Source organism: Rhinoderma darwinii, chromosome 2 (assembly GCF_050947455.1).
Source record: "Rhinoderma darwinii isolate aRhiDar2 chromosome 2, aRhiDar2.hap1, whole genome shotgun sequence".
Lineage (NCBI taxonomy): Eukaryota > Metazoa > Chordata > Amphibia > Anura > Rhinodermatidae > Rhinoderma > Rhinoderma darwinii.
This window is the reverse complement of record NC_134688.1, coordinates 409,080,075-409,096,643: the sequence shown is the minus strand read 5'-3', so window position 1 is coordinate 409,096,643 and position 16,569 is coordinate 409,080,075. Positions and strand designations below refer to the sequence as shown.

The following is a 16,569-nucleotide window of genomic DNA, read 5'->3' as shown; positions in this document are numbered from 1 at the left end:
AAGGGGATCAAGAGGGTTATGGAGGCATATTAAAGTATATATACACAAGCTATCTTTACGACTGATCACCCAGCCAGCAGGGGAGATTAATTCCCAGATTCAGTTTCTACTGTATAATTTTAAATAATAAGATCCTTGGTTGAATCAAACTACTGAGGCCCCATGAACACGACCGTAAAAAATCTCTGGTCCGCAATTAAGGAGCCATTCAGTTCTATTGGCCGCGGACGCCTTTCCGTATGGCTGCGGATAGGTGTCCGTGCCGTAGAACTGTGCTGCAAAGGATAGAACATGTCCCATCTTTTGTGCTTTATGGGCCGTGCTCCCATACTTTGTATGGGAGCATAGGCCGAAAATGCGAGCTGTGGCCCGCGGCCGTCCGTGAAAGCAATCGCGGGTCGTGATTACGGACACGGCCGTGTGCATGAGGTCTGACACACAAAAAGCTTTTTAACTAATGATTTGCTGTTATTATGATGCATGAATTACAAATGGAAAAACGGTTAAAGGGGTTGTCCACTAAGAACAACCCCTGTCGATATGCCCTGTTAGGGATATAGATGTCAGGGAGGGGAGTCCCCTAGAAAGTCTGGACAGCCATAGCACAGAACGGTGAGGGTATGTTCACACGGCTTAGCAAAATCCGTCTGAAAATACGGAGCTGTTTTCAGGCGAAAACAGCTCCTGATTTTCAGACATTTTTGTAGCAACTCGCGTTTTTCACTGCGTTTTTTACGGCCATTTTTGGAGCTGTTTTTCAATGGAGTCAATTAAAAACGCCTCCGAAAACGTCCCAAGAAGTGTCCTGCACTTCTTTTGACGAGCCGTCATTTTACGCGCCGTATTTTGACAGTGACGCGTAAAATAAAGGCTCGTGGGAACAGAACATCCTAAATCCCATTGCCAGCAATGGGCAGATGTTTGTAGGCGTAATGGAGCCGTTTTTTCAGGCGTAAATGCCCGAATTACGTCTGATTCCACTGCGTGTGAACATACCCTTATTGTTATTGGTACAATCAAGAATAGGATGAATTCCAATTTACTTTAATATTTGTAGGGGAAACATGCAAATACCGGCATACACTGATGATCATAATAGCTTAATGTTTCTCATCTCTCTCACAAAAGAGGTGGCCAATCTTGGGTTCCACCAGTGAAGAGGGCCATCTTATGGGGTTTCTTCTTGGTATTTCCCCATTATTGTGCTGCTGCAGGACGTAAGGGAAGAGTAGATTTCTAACGTTAATCTGTTTTCCCTTAGTCCTAGCAGCAGCACATGCTTCCCGTCCTAATTAAGCCTACTACTTTATAATAAACACAGGTTAGGAGGGGCTGGATGTCCTTATGTAGGGAGGAGACTCTAGTTGATTAGTTTGATTAAATAAAAAATTCCATCTGTCCTACTAGTTCACAGGGGCCGGGATACCCCATTATTGTGCTGCTGCTAGGACTAAGGGAAAACTGATTAACGTTCGAAATCTACTCTTATCATTGTTGGCAGCGCATGATGAGAAATGTATGGGGACGAGCAATCGTAGCAATGAGCACTCATCCCCATACATAGCTCCTTGTGAAAGGAACAAACGAGCGCCGATCAATGAGCTGGCCCGTTGATCGGCGCTCGTTGTTATGCCAAAATGGGCCAGTATAAAATGACCCTAATACAATAGCTAGGTGAGCTAAAGCAGCTTGAAAGATTTCTATACTTCTTCCTGGGTGTCGCTAGACAATGCAGTAGGAAGAAACAGATCTTCCGTTGGGTAGAAAATGGACCAAAGATGTTTAATGTTGACTTTTATACTTTTTAATATTTATGTTCCGCCTCATTAGAATGTTTGTCTCATTTACTCATAATAATTGTACTAATGAACTGTTTGTTAGGTTTCCACTGCTGTAGCAGAAGAGGAAGAGGATCCATTCTACAAGAGTCCACTCAATAGACTTGCTTCTTCTGCATCCAACTTTGCCTATGATCTTTACCGTGCCCAAGCAATCAAGTATCCAAACAGCAACATTTTTATGTCACCACTGACTATTGCTACAGCACTTTCCAGCATTTCCTTGGGTAAGGTCTTAGAATTTTTTTTTTTATAGTGGGACAGAATGCAATCTTTTTTTTTCAAGGGGGATTTCCCATGTTAAGGTGTGAAAAAATGTTGGGGTGTTTACACAGGGAAATTATCGGCAACGAGCGTTCTATGAACACCCGTTTGCCCGATAATTGGCCTGTGTAAAAGGGCCTTTAGGTAAACGAGTGCTGATCATCAACATAGCATGGTGATTGGCACTCGTTTAGCTCCATTCACATGGAGCGATCATTAAATTACATGGGGACGAATGAGATTGTTCATCCCCATACAGTTTGCTTCACTGTCGGCAGCAAATCCCGTTTACACGGGAAGATGTGCTGCTGACAATGATGGTTTTTAGGACCGCATGAGAAAATGCGATTACTGACAAACGCTCATTGTCAGCTGATCGCTAGGCCCTTTAACAGGGCCTTAACTCTCAAAGCTCATTCTATTGTTCTGTTTTTTTTTTTTCATTGACCATTTATTACACCACATCTCTGCTCTTTTGTGTATATACAGTCATGAGAAAAACAAAGTAGACCCTCTTTGTATTCTATGCTTTTACGTATCAGGACATAATAAAAAAAACATCTGGTCCTTGGAAGGTCTTAAAATTCGGTAAATACAACCTCAGATGAACAATAACACATGACAAATTACATTGTGTCAATTGTTCAACAAACACTACACCAAAATTGCATATAAGAGGTTAAATGGCCGGGATCAGAAGTTTCTCTGATCCCGACCAATACAGCGGAAGCCCGACTGTCAATCTCCTGGACTCCCATGCGATCACCGTGACCTATGTGTACATCATTTTTTGGGAAGAAGTTAAATCCAATAGGGGTTGTCACCAAGTTTTTTTCACACATATGAACAGGTAAACAATAGTTTTATCACTTAAGAATTGTTTCTAAAAGCTAAGTTAATAGTTTTTGTATATTGGTTTTGATTCAAAATAAGGATTTGGTACATGTTGTAACCACACATCAAATCTAAAAACAAGTTTTCCTTTTTTTTTTAGGTGGTGGACAGCGGACTGAATCCTTAATACATCGTTCTCTGTACTATGACCTGCTTAATGACGCAGAGGTTCATGCCACTTACAAAGAGCTGCTTACAAGCCTTTCTTCAAACCAGAAAGGACTCAAAAGCATATCCCGAGTCATGCTTGAGAGAAGTAAGCTGACATTTCACTTACACAGTCTAATAATGAACATTAAGGCCGGGTTCACGAGTTGCGTAAATACTGCGTATTTTCCGCAACAGATTTGGTTGCAGAAAATCCGCAGCATAATACAGTAGCAGCAGGGTGAATGAGATTTGAACAAATCTCATCCACACGCTGCTTAAATGATAAGCGGAAAAAAAATCTTATACTTCCCCAGAATTGTGTCTTCGTCCAGGCCAGCCTCCTACGATGATGTTTCATCCCATGTGACAGGCTGCAGTGGTCACATGGGATGAAACATCATCTCAGGAGACTGGGCTGCAGGACGGCAGAGGGACGCGTCGCCATGGCTATGGTTTAGTATGAAACTTTTTTTTTAAGTGAGGTTTTCCGTAGCGGACACTACAGATGAAAAACTGCACCACAATTTGGTGCGTTTTTTTGCCCGGAGTTCGCTGTGTTTTTACGCAGCGTATCCGCCCTGTGTGAAAATACCCTAACAGTCCTGCAAAAATGTTCGGCAGCTTGTTGCATGGAGCTAAAAGCAGTGCAATCACTAACAGTATAGTTTATCTAGGAAAAATGTGACATCTAATATTATAAATACAGTGGTGGTACCAAAGCCATTGAGAGATATAAAGGTCAGTAACCAGATTATTTACACAGCTACATAGCTGTTAGAAAAAAAGACACTTACATCAACAGGTTCAGCTATAGTTAAAGGGGCTGTATGAGATTAGAAAAAAAAAAAGGGTGGGAGGTCTTTACTTGTTCAGCCCAGGCAGCATTATGGACCTTTATCAGAACATAAAGGTCCTAAGTGCAATGATGCCTGAAATGTCCTTAAAATTTAGTCAGTGACCTAATTTGTGGCTGTAGACTAATTTTTGTGACTACTTAAAAATGTTTGCTGAGTCACTGAGGCCTCATATACACTATCGTATTACGGCTCCATACAACCTCTGAGTTGTAATATGGCACCCAATAAAGTCTATGTGGCCCTAATGTATCTTGTATTACGGCTCCATACAACCTCTGAGTTGTAATATGGCACCCAATAAAGTCTATGTGGCCCTAATGTATCTTGTATTACGGCTCCATACAACCTCTGAGTTGTAATATGGCACCCAATAAAGTCTATGTGGCCCTAATGTATCTTGTTACGGCTCCATACAACCTCTGAGTTGTAATATGGCACCCAATAAAGTCTATGTGGCCCTAATGTATCTTGTATTACGGCTCCATACAACCTCTGAGTTGTAATATGGCACCCAATAAAGTCTATGTGGCCCTAATGTATCTCCTACTGCCACCAATTTCATACTGAGGATTTTTTCTGTCTGTTTGCCTTTGTATCTGTCACTCAATATGCTGCTCTTGGTAAAGGTAGATAGGGATAGGGCCGTTCTTCTAGTTTACTGTTTGGCTAATAGGAGTGATGAAAGAAAACCCCAGATTCATAGTTATGAGCCCAATGTATTCATGAAATCTATCCCCCCGCTTCTCTCAGCGGAGATTGAAGGGCTGCTGTGCATGCAGATATACAGCAGTAAGCCATCAATCACTGTGAGGAGGGCAAGGGACGGCGAAGAGAGGCGAGGGGAACGCTCTCCTCATGAATACATCGGACTCATAGCTCCCAGTACCAGTGTTTTCTTTGATTGCTCTTTTTAGCCAAACGGCACAATATTATTATTATTATTATATTATGTGCCGTTTTAGCTAATAGGGTAATGAAATCGTTCTTGTAATGTGCTGCCCTTACATAGGGCAGCATCTTCAGCTGACGGACTTGCTTTAAAACTTTAGCTTCTAATTTTTATGGATGATGGCGACCAAATCCTCTGATCTATGTCACCCATATGCAGGTATATAACAACTGTATTCTGGCTTTCAGGGCTGAGGCTGCGTATCGATTTTGTAAATCAGCTGGAGAAGTTCTATGGGAATAAGCCCAAACTTCTGTCTGGAAATACTCGTGTTGATCTGTCAGAAGCCAATGATTTTGTGCAGAAGAGAACTGATGGCAAAGTAATGAAGTTCTTCAAGGAGGTGCCTTCAGGCATTAGTGTACTCCTACTAGGGGCGGCATACTTTAAAGGTAAATGGAAGGAAAAGTAATGACCAAGTACACAATTGTAGAAGCACAACAGCATTGTCAATGTGTACGTCAGATGATACGAGGGATGATTTCCATCACAAAAGCATTGAACTGTGTCCTGATATCCTTGTTTAGTTAAAGGTGTTGTCCACTTTCAGCTAATTAATGTTAGTTTTTGTATAATTGAAATTAATACAATTTTCCAAAATACTTTCTGTATTAATTACGCACAGTTTTCAAGATCTCTGCTTGTTGACATTCAGTATGAATATTTATTATTTACTTTCAGTGGATAAAATTCTGTCCCAGTCATGTGATGGACACACGGGTGTACAGCTCGTTACAGTTCCAGTATGTGTATTAGAGCTGTCTTCTAAAGAAATTACTTGAAAATAAATGGAGTAGTCCTGCACAATACATTTTAGTTCCACCAGGGGCGTACATGGAGGGTGGAGGAATGGTTTAACCTTTGGATTTTAATAAATAAAACAAAATGACATCGACACTAAGGATATGTGCACACGTAGTGTTGTCAAGCGTATTTCCGGCGTTAACGCCTCGAAAAACGCTTTAAAAAAACGAAAGCGGAACGCCTCCAAACATCTGCTCATTCATTTCAATGGAAAATACAGCGTTCTGTTCCGACGGGGCATTTTTTTACGCCTCAATTTCGAAAAAATTTACATAAATATACGACCGCGAAAAAGAAGTGCATGTCACTTCTTGAGCCGTTTTTCATTGACTCTATAGAAAAACAGCTCCAAAAACGGCCATAAAAAACGCAGCAAAAACGCGAGTGGCTTAAAAAATGTCTGAAAATCAGGAGCTGTTTTCCCTGGAAAACAGCTCCGTATTTTCAGACGTTTTTGAGTTTGCGTGTGCACATACCCTTGCACACGAACGTGCCCCATACACACGAATGTGCTTTTGTGGCCGCAATTCCCACGAAAATCCACGGGGGAGTTGCTTCCTCATTCATTTCTATGGGCCCATGCACATGGTTTCCACGGTCCGTGCATGGCCCAGGAGCCTGGACCGCAGAAAGAACAGACATGTCTTATTACGGCCGTGTTCTGCGGTCCAGAAAAGAAAATTGACGCGGCCATGTGCACAGCTTGCGGGTGTGGGTGACACTCCGCAGCCGACCGACCCGAAAATCATGGCCGTGCACATGGCTACGGTCGTGTGCATGAGGCTACTGCTACACTGTCCTGGCACTATTGTGTTTGAGTAGCACTCACCTTGCACCCATACACCAATAGCGGCACCATGTATTTGTATATTATGGCAGTGTTATTTATGTGTACAGTATGGTGGCATTATTTATGTGTACAGTATAGCAGTGTTGTCTAAGTGTACTGTATAGTGACATTATTTATTCACTTCAGGGCACTAATTGTGTCAATCAAGTGTGCGGGCATGTCTTTGTATATAAGCGCATCGCATATGCATTACCATACCCGTGAACCCGCCAACCACTTGACAAAATCCACCATTTTCAGATGTGTCTCAGTGAGATTACTGTTTTCTTCTTAGTTTAAATATGATTATTTTATTATTGTTTGAGAAGACACTGGGATTACTTTTAGTATTTTACCCCTTTTTCGTTTCTGTTTGCTATATTGAGATAATTTAGGACAATTAATTGAATATGTTTCTATGATCCTATTTTTGGAAGATATTTAATATACATGTTGGGCTCTGTTTACATCTATCAGTTTTCTCCTCTATTTCTGTCTGTACTTTGTAGCCAGAAAAACATTATTCAGTCTATAAAATTAACCACATGTTTAATGTCATTTCTTTTAATAAAAGCATCAAATGCTTTAAACAGCTAGGCCTCATTTAGATAAGCATATTATACCCATCTTTAAGGCTGGGTTCCCAGAGTGAAGATTTTGCAAGCCTTTTTTAAGCCAAAACTAGGAATGGAACTAAAACAGAAGAAATATATAAAGACAGATCTCATAGGTCAGCTCTCCCGGATCCATTTCTGGTTTTGGCTTACAAAATGCAGGCAAAATCTGCAATGTGGGCACCCAGCCTATAGGGGTATAGGGGCAAATAATGATCCCAGCACCTGTGCGCACTTCACACAATGAATTTTTATCCAATGGAAGTAAACAAAGAGGCTTTCTATTGAATAACAGCAAGCAGAGGTCTTGGAAACCCTGGGAAATTTATACAGAAAGTTTATTGGAAAAGTGTTAAACTTTTCATTATACACTGAATGACCTTTATATGCAAGGTGGATTTGGCCACAGCGAATCCGCTGCAAAATCTCCATGTTTTTCATGTGGATTTGTCAAGGACTTTCCCCTTTGCAAAGCAAAACATGCAGATTCACTGCGGCCAAATTTGGAATCCACCCTTAGTGCTTGTCCACACGTAACGGAATTACTGCAGAAAATGGTGCGGATTTTGCTGCGTTTTTCCTCAATGTTCGGAGATGGTGGTATCTCCTCTGAAAAACGCTGCAATTTTGTCCAATTTCCGCAGCAGGAATTGACATGCTGCGGTTCGAAAAATACGGCTGGTGAATTTGTGCTCGTAAATTTTACACAGCGTGTGGATGAGATTTGTTAAATTCCACCCACTTTGCTGCTGCTGTATTCTGCTGCGTATTTTCCATCCGCAATTCCGGATGGAAAATACGCAGCAATTCTGCTATGTGTCACAGGTAATACTTGTTTATTTCTTTTAATTAATATTGACCATGTGAATCTCTTCTGCTCTTGCCACTAGACTTTCAGACATTCCGCTTACTGCTGTTCCCTGGCTGGGTGAAAATGGTTGTAACATTTTTCTGAATTTCTGACAGGTCAATGGGTTCACAAATTTAACCCCCGTGAAACCGTCCTTCGTGATTTCTACATAGATGAGCAGACATCTGTTTCGGTTCCAATGATGTCAGCCAGCAATGTCCCCATGAGATATGGCCTAGACTCCGATTTTAACTGCAAGGTGAGAAAAGTACCTTCTCTATCTTTTAGAAATTCACCGGGGAGTAATACGATAAGTCCTAATGCTGCTTCAGCGTCTTTCCTCCTTAAATCATGTTGTTAGCTTCCAATTAATGTGTACACTAGACCAGCCGCTTGTCTCATGTCCTTCACAATCTCCCTATAGCCCCTAGTGATGATGACTGGCTGCATAAAATGAGACGACGAGCGGCCAAATAATTGGTGCATGCATACACAAAACAAGCGTGGAATCAATTTCAAATTTCTGTTTTTGAAAGAATAGTTGCTCCTTTCTTTTTCAAGATATCATTACATTGACCAGAATTTATAGTCCATTATAATTAGCATTTCTGCTGTTAGTTTTCAGCCCACAACTTCTGTAGTTCTTCCCCAAGGCTTGTGGGGCATTTTTTGAGATCTGGTGATTGTTTCGGCCAATCGCTTAAACTATGTACACGGGCCCCTTATTTTTCATTATTATGATCCAGATCATTGTCCTGCTGCATAATGAAATTTGCTGACTCACCACCGGGGGTGACGTGACATTGAAATAAAGTGGTGGCCTTTCTTGTTTATTATTCCTCGCAATGTGTGAATTTCCCACCTTCAGCACCAAGATAGTCTCTTACCATTACATCTCTGCCACCAAATGGCAGAAGGCATCAAGCACTCCTCCAAAATCCTTTTGTTGTACGTCTCATGTATGTTCTTCTCTCCGGTCCAAACGGCGTACATTACCAAAACATGGATTGAAGCAAATAAGTTGCAGTTGTGCCATTTTCTTTGCATGTAACAATTGTGGTTCCACTATTAGGGCTTAGTCAGACGAACGTGATATACGTCCGTGCAACGCGCGTGATTTTCACGCGCGTCGCACGGACCTATATTAGTCTATGGGGCCGTGCAGACAGGTGCGTGATTTTTACGCGTGAGTCCGCTGCGAAAAACTCACGACATGTCCGTTCTTTGTGCGTATTTCGCGCATCACGCTCCCATTGAAGTCAATGGGTGCGTGAAAATCACGCGCACCACACGGAAGCACTTCCGTGGGACGCATGTGTTTCGCGCAACAGCAGTGAAAAGGATGAATGAAAACAGAAAAGCACCACGTGCGTTTCTGTTTACAAACATCCAAACGGAGTGTCATAATAATGGCTGCTGCGTGAAAAGCACGCAGCCGCGCATCATATGGTGATGACACATGGAGCTGCTAAGTGCCTTTTGCGCACGCAAAACGCCGCGTTTTTTGCGCGTGCAAAAAGCACACTCTCGTGTGAATCCGGCCTCAGGGTATGTTCACACGGCCTATTTACGGACATAATTCAGGTGTTTTACACCTCGAATTACGCCTGAAAAGACGGCTTCATTACATCTGCAAACATCAGCCCATTGATTTCAATGGGTTTTACGATGTACTGTGCAGACGAGGTGTATTTTTACGCGTCGCTTGAAAAGACGGCGCGTAAAAAGACGCCCGCCTCAAAGAAGTGCATTTCTCTTCTTGGGACGTAATTGGAGCCGTTTTTCATTGACTCAATTGAAAAACAGCTCCAATTAGGTCCGTAATGGACGCCGCGAAATATATGTGAACTTGCAAAAACGTCTGAAATTCAGCTGTTTTCGCCTAAAAACAGCTCCGTAATTTCACACGTAAATTGTTAAGATGTGTGAACATACCCTTAAGCCTCGTCCATATAGGACCTCTGTTGTTAGGCTCTTTATATTATTCATGGACTTTGTTTAAAACAGAGCAATGACGGCTATGGTGAATCTGTTTTCAAACCGATACTGAATCACGATAGATCCCATTGGGGTCTGTCATCGTTGCAGAATTTTTTTATGGCAGGAATGGCACTGTAGACTGAGATTTTGCCGTAAAAAATTCTGCAAAAAGGCGACAGATGGTGGAGGCTCTGAATGCAGATATGAACACAAACGTATATATTTCTGTGTGCGTTGTTTTTTTTTCTTTGGGAGACTAACATAGTAAAAATATGGCATTAACAAAGATCAAAGATAGGGTGTGTTTAAAAGATATAATTCAAAAAGGGATCCATAAAGCGCATTTAAAATCTCCACTGCATGAAAGTAAATTTATAATTCACCATTAAAGGGGTATTCAAGACAAACATTTATCAAAAATAAGAATGGGACCCCCACAAATCGCACGCACATGTGGGGCCAGCTCTCCATTCAGTCCCAGGATATGGCAGACAGTGGCTAGGACCCGCATTTATCAGACATTTATGGCATATCCCAAGAATATGTCATACATGTATAAAAGGGTTGTCCACTACTGAACAACTGATGACCTATCCACCAGATAGGTCATCGGTATATCATCGGTGTGGGTCCGACACCCGGACCCCGCACCGTCATGCCGCTCCGGATGCCTCCGGGCACTGGATGTTATGGCCCATTGTGCGATGTACAGAGCCGGAAGCAGTTAGCTCCTTACATAGCATAGCGGCCATAGCTCTGCTCCAATTCACTTGGAACCAACTGCTTCGGCATGTACGTCCGGTGCTCGGAGGCAGCCAGAGCGGCTAAACGGTGCGGGGTCCGGGTGTCGGACCCCCACAGATCATATACTGATAACCTATCCGGTGGATAAGTTATCGGTTGACCAGTAGTGGACAACACTTTTAAGTAACCACTTTGACTGGGAGTACTAGAAACTTTTCTATTCTATTCCATACACTCCTCACATAAAATATGCTCTAATGATCAAATGGAAACGGAATTAACATTTGTGAGCGCTGATTGAAAGAGCATTTAGTTGAAGTATTGAAATAATAAAAGTAAACTGATTAAAAGAATTAGCAAGGCAGAGATAAATCGTAGGCACAGCTGCAGTCGGGTACAGTCTCAATGCTCTCATGGCAGATTATACAGGGGAGGAAGCTGGGGGATAACACACACTGCATTTGTTAACAGGGAAATGTGCGGCTAAACACATCATCAGACGCCGATTTCTTCTATACAGTAGATGGGTGCGAGAACAGGATGTTTCTACTATTGGTGTGTCATATAAACATCGTGTATTGGCAGAAGACGGGTTAGAAGAACTGGCCTGGGTAGGGAGGGTGGTGCAAGCCTTCTAGATGTTCAAGGTGGTGGTGGTGGCCCTGGGGCACGTGCCCCTTATCCCCTCCCTATAATTTGACCCTGTATACAAGAATAAGAGTAAGCCACTGAAAAAGTGTTCTTGAATCCTTCTGTCACTTTGTCTCTAGAACAATTGGACACTTGTTATTTTATTTCGGACTAAAACACTATCGCTCTGAGAAGTAACACTCTTTAGATCAGCAATTCTCATGCATCTCCTTGGTGTATACAAGCAGACTGCTCGGAGGCAAAAAGAACTAAAACACTATTTATTCACATTTACTAAAGAATAAACGATTCTATATTTCTAGTAATCAAATTATAATTACCAAAATATGTTCTCGGAAGTAATTCTCTGGGCAGCTATTTATGCAGCTCAAAAATTCACCCAATATTTCATTTTTGCACAGAATAATTTCATACAGCCAGCGGGTGTGCAAAATACTTTGCAGGCTTTTATTCTGCATCTACTATGCAGTAAATAATAAGAAATTGTGAGCTTGTCAAATCACAAAACATGTGAAAAATTATATAAGCACGTGCTAAAAATTTCTTGGGAACCGTAAAACCAAAGTATAATGTACATCGACTTTATGAGAAACAATGAATCATGCAACTTACCTAATGCGACACAACTTGTATATTTTACGACTATAAAGCATAGGAAAGATGATAATTGCATGTAATGTGTCTGGAGGTCTTAAAGGGCTTGTCTAGTTGCAAGAGCATATTTAGGGTAATAGAGGGTGTGTGTGTGTGTGTGTGGGGGGGGTTATATTCTGTTTAGATCATAAAATTATGCAATACCATACATAGCCCATAAAAAACAGTGGCACTTTTTATTTTTAAGAAAGGCTGTATATTTTTTTTTGTACTCTCAGACACCTTCAGAATTCTTCATATCCCAACAATGTGACACTGAGAAAAAAATAATTGTAATTTTCCTGCCAAATGCTGTGTAACAATAATTCCGTTTGTGATATCTTATCCTAGATTGTCCAGCTGCCATTGACTGGAGGAGTCAGCATCATGTTTTTCCTCCCTCTCACAGTCACCCAGAACCTGACATTAATTGAAGAAGGCCTGACATCGGAGTTTGTACATGACATAGATCGGGCATTGCAATCAGTCACCATAACATTAAGCATACCAAAACTGAAGGTGGACTACGAAGCTGACCTTGGAGGCGTACTTCAGGAGATGAGTATGTTTTGACTTTTTTTTGTATTTTATACTTATTGATGTCGTTTTGTTAAGGATAAAAAAAAAATATCAGCCGAGTGTAATTTGCTGTTCTGTGCTCCCATGATTTTATGGTTATTCCTTTATTTTATTTCTTTCAAGTATGTTGTAGAACAGAAACATTTTATCCTCATCATTTTGGGAAATTAGCTGGAAAAAAATCCCCCCAAAAACTATTTTTGGGGATTATTCGTGGTATACTAATAATAGCCCAAGGGAAAGAAGAAATCTTACTTACCAGGCATGTAAATAGCAAATGGATATCCCTATGAACACTTGGTTGCAAAGAATGCGGTTTTGATTGTATTTAGCCCCTTCAATGCCAAGACATAAGTTCTTGAAGTTGATGTGTTGGAAGCAGGAAAAATGGACAATTGTAAGGATCTGAGGTACTGACAAGAGCTTAAGGGTATGTTCACACGGCCTATTTACGGACGTAATTCGGGCGTTTTTGCCCCGAATTATGTCTGAAAATAGCGCCTCAATAGCGTTGACAAACATCTGCCCATTGAAAGCAATGGGCAGACGTTTGTCTGTTCACACGAGGCGTAATTTACGCGCCGCTGTCAAAAGACGGCGCGTAAATAGACGCCCGCATCAAAGAAGTGACCTGTCACTTCTTTGGCCGTAATTGGAGCCGTTATTCATTGACTCCAATGAATAGCAGCGCTAATTACGGCCGTAATGGACGCGGCGTTCAAGCGCCTGCACATGCCGTTACGGCTGAAATTACGGGGATGTTTTCAGGCTGAAACATCCCCGTAATTTCAGCCGTTACGGACGCCCTCGTGTGAATTGTGATGGATAGCTAACTGAATTACTCTAAAACAGCAGGTCTTGGGAGCTGGTCCTGGGATGCACCTACCAATAGTGGTCCAAGAAAGGAACTGGTTAACTGGGTCATGGGCGTTTAAGGCTCATTGATGTTTGTGGGGAGTGAAGGGTAGCCCGCCTGGTCCAGTTCCAGGGATCCCACCTCGAAACCTACAGAACTTAACAGAGTTGTTGGTGAAGTAATATTCATGGCCTATCCTCTGGATGAGCTATAAATATCTAATATGTGGGTGTCCGACACATTTTTAGCTGCAGAGCACAGTATTACATCTTCCTCCCAATTAAACAGCCGTGGGGGCTCTTTAAACAGCTGACCGGCACGGGTGCCGAAAAACGTACCCCACCGATCAGATATTGATGACCTATCCTGAGGATAGGCAATCAATTTTATTTCACTGGACAACTCATTTAAAGGATCTGCTGCTAATGTCTTGCTGCCAAATACCACATAACACCATCAGAGGAATTGTGGAGTCCATGTCTTGACAGTTCAGGGCTGTTTTGGCACGAGGGGAACCTACATAACATTAGGCAGCTGATTTTAATGTTATGGCTAAACAGTGCATCTATATTTTCAGAGGTAACGGTGACAGATGTAAAGCTGGCTACTCACATCAGATTTTTCTCAGAGCCTGTAGATTGTGCCAGAAACGTCCAAAGTGGTTTATGTCAACTGGCCGATGATTGCCTGACAGAAACTCATATCCAACAAGTTGGATATCAACCTGTACAATCCCATTGTTTTTCTTAAAACTACAGTACAATAAGTGCCTTTATATTCCTCACACCAGTTTATCCCATTTATCGGACCATTAATTTCAATGTAAAAAAAAAATTATTAAGTCAATGAGATGATAGATTGGAAAAAGGGAATCTGCTGGATCACAGCTAACGTCATAACAACTGTTTAAACATATGTTGTACCATTGACTCAAACACAACGTGTTGTAAACTGAACGTTGCAGAAATTGTTGCAACAGAGGACTTTTCTGCAATAATAGTGCAAAAAGAGATACCATTGAAACAATAAGATTTGTCATGGGATCCACTGCATACATTTATATTTTTGGGTGGCAATGCACCAAAAGTGGATAGATATAAAGATTATATGGCAATATACCACACTACCAGCGCCCACTTTTCATGGAGGAGACAAAATGACACTTATTTCCGTGCTCAGTATTTTACTGGTGTCATAACCATTAAGAGTAACAAAAAACTTTACTGCAGCAAGCGCACAATGTAATGTATTCAGTGCAGCGATTCAGCCCCCAAGAGCAGAGCCTCTATTTGTTTACAAGGAATACATCTGTGAATAAAGAATGTAGCATGGAGTTCGATGTACCCACTCCTCCTCAGCGGATGCTCTGGATGTAAACCAAGACTCAAAGACTTTCGGGAACTGAATCATATTGCAAAAGTGTGATCACGTCAATGTACTTTATTTGATACTCCCAGAGAGCAATATTGAGCGATATGAAAAAAGATAATTTTTTAAGGACACAGGATTTTATTTTAAGGACACAGTGGTAATTGATAGACTACAGTTGATTTGGTCTTTCAGAGTCCTGATGCTACTTGCTTCTTCTTACCTTTAGGCCTCATGCACACGACCGTAGTGGTGTGCACGACTGTGATTTGCGGCTCGGACGGCCGCGGAGTGTAACTTGCGGGCCGCCTGCAAATCGAGGGCCGTGCACATGACCGCGTGCATTCACTTCTATGAGCCTGGACCACAAAACACGGGCGCAATAAGACATGACCTATCTTTTTGCGGTCCAGGCTCCTGGGCAATGCACGGACCGTGGAAACCACGGTTGTGTGCATGGGCATATTGAAATGAATGGGGCCGCAATTGACCCGCAGATTTGCTGGTGAATTGCGGCCGCAAAAATACATTTGTGTTCATGGGGCCTTAGGCCTCATGCACACGACAGTAGTGGTGTGCACGGCCGTGATTTTTGGCTCGGACGGCTGCGGAGTGTCACCTGCGGCCCACCCGCAAATTGCAGGCCATGCACATGGCCGCGTGCATTCATTTCTATGAGCCTGGACCGCAAAACACGGCCGTAATAAGAGATATCCTATCTATTTGCGGTCTAAGCTCCGGGCAATGCACGGACCAAGGAAACCACGGTCGTGTGCATGTGCCCATTGAAATGAATGGGGGCGCAATTCACCCGGGTGAATTGTGGCCGCAGACACGTTTGTGTGCATGGGGCCTTGGTATCGAGGTTGTGTGTACAATGTACATCATACCATTATAGGCACATGGCTTATGGAATGAGTGCTAGAAGTGTGATAAAATCTATTTCCAGTTATTAATAATATGTCGCGGTAATATTTATTGAAACAAATCTCTGCTTTTAGTTGGCTGATCAATAGAAAATCATTTGATTTTAAAACAACCTGTCACCCGCCCAAAAAACTATAGTTGACATCTCAGTTAGATTGAAGGCGCCTCATAGATTCTGATGCTTTTTATTTTTTACTAGCCCCCACCGTTCCTGATATTGGGGCGTTAGTTATGGTGTCCAATATGCAAATGAGGCTTTTGACTGTCAAGTGGGCGGTTACCCTTTATCAAGTGACAGGTGTTACCCGCCCACTTGACAGTCAAAGGCCTAATTTGCATATCAGACACTAGAACTAACTCCACCGATATCTCAGCAACGGTGGGGGCTAGAAGAAAAAAAAAAAAAAGCCGTAGAATCTGTGAGACGCCTGCTATCTAACTGAGATGTCAACAGCAGTTTTTTGGGCAGGTGACAGGTTCTCTTTAAATGACAAGAAATTATTTAAAATCTATAGTCTGGCCTCTATTTAGTTAGATCACTAATCCATATGTAGCCTTCCATAGTGCTCAAATATGGCAGTGATTTCAGTGATACATTGTAAGGTTATCACCACTGGCAGCATGAAGGCTTGAGAGTGGCTCGATACCCTGGTTAATAACCGGAGGTCCTGAGAGGGGGAACCTTATTATGGATGTCCACATATTTAGAAGGGCATACAAATAGTTTGCCCAGAACATATGGACAAAATGCTGACATAAATATAGTGCCAAATGCAGACAAA

At 42.0% G+C, this 16,569-nt stretch overlaps 1 protein-coding gene across 1 annotated transcript in view; it reads left to right on the top strand.

Moving 5' to 3' along the window:
- SERPINF1 (serpin family F member 1) overlaps positions 1 to 16,569 on the top strand; it is a 58,523-nt gene that overhangs the window by 39,264 nt on the left and 2,690 nt on the right. The window contains exons 3-7 of the mRNA XM_075854169.1: positions 1,882 to 2,065; positions 3,097 to 3,252; positions 5,141 to 5,344; positions 8,166 to 8,308; positions 12,409 to 12,619. Coding sequence (XP_075710284.1) covers positions 1,882 to 2,065; positions 3,097 to 3,252; positions 5,141 to 5,344; positions 8,166 to 8,308; positions 12,409 to 12,619 — 898 coding nt within the window. The remainder of the gene's footprint in view (positions 1 to 1,881; positions 2,066 to 3,096; positions 3,253 to 5,140; positions 5,345 to 8,165; positions 8,309 to 12,408; positions 12,620 to 16,569) is intronic.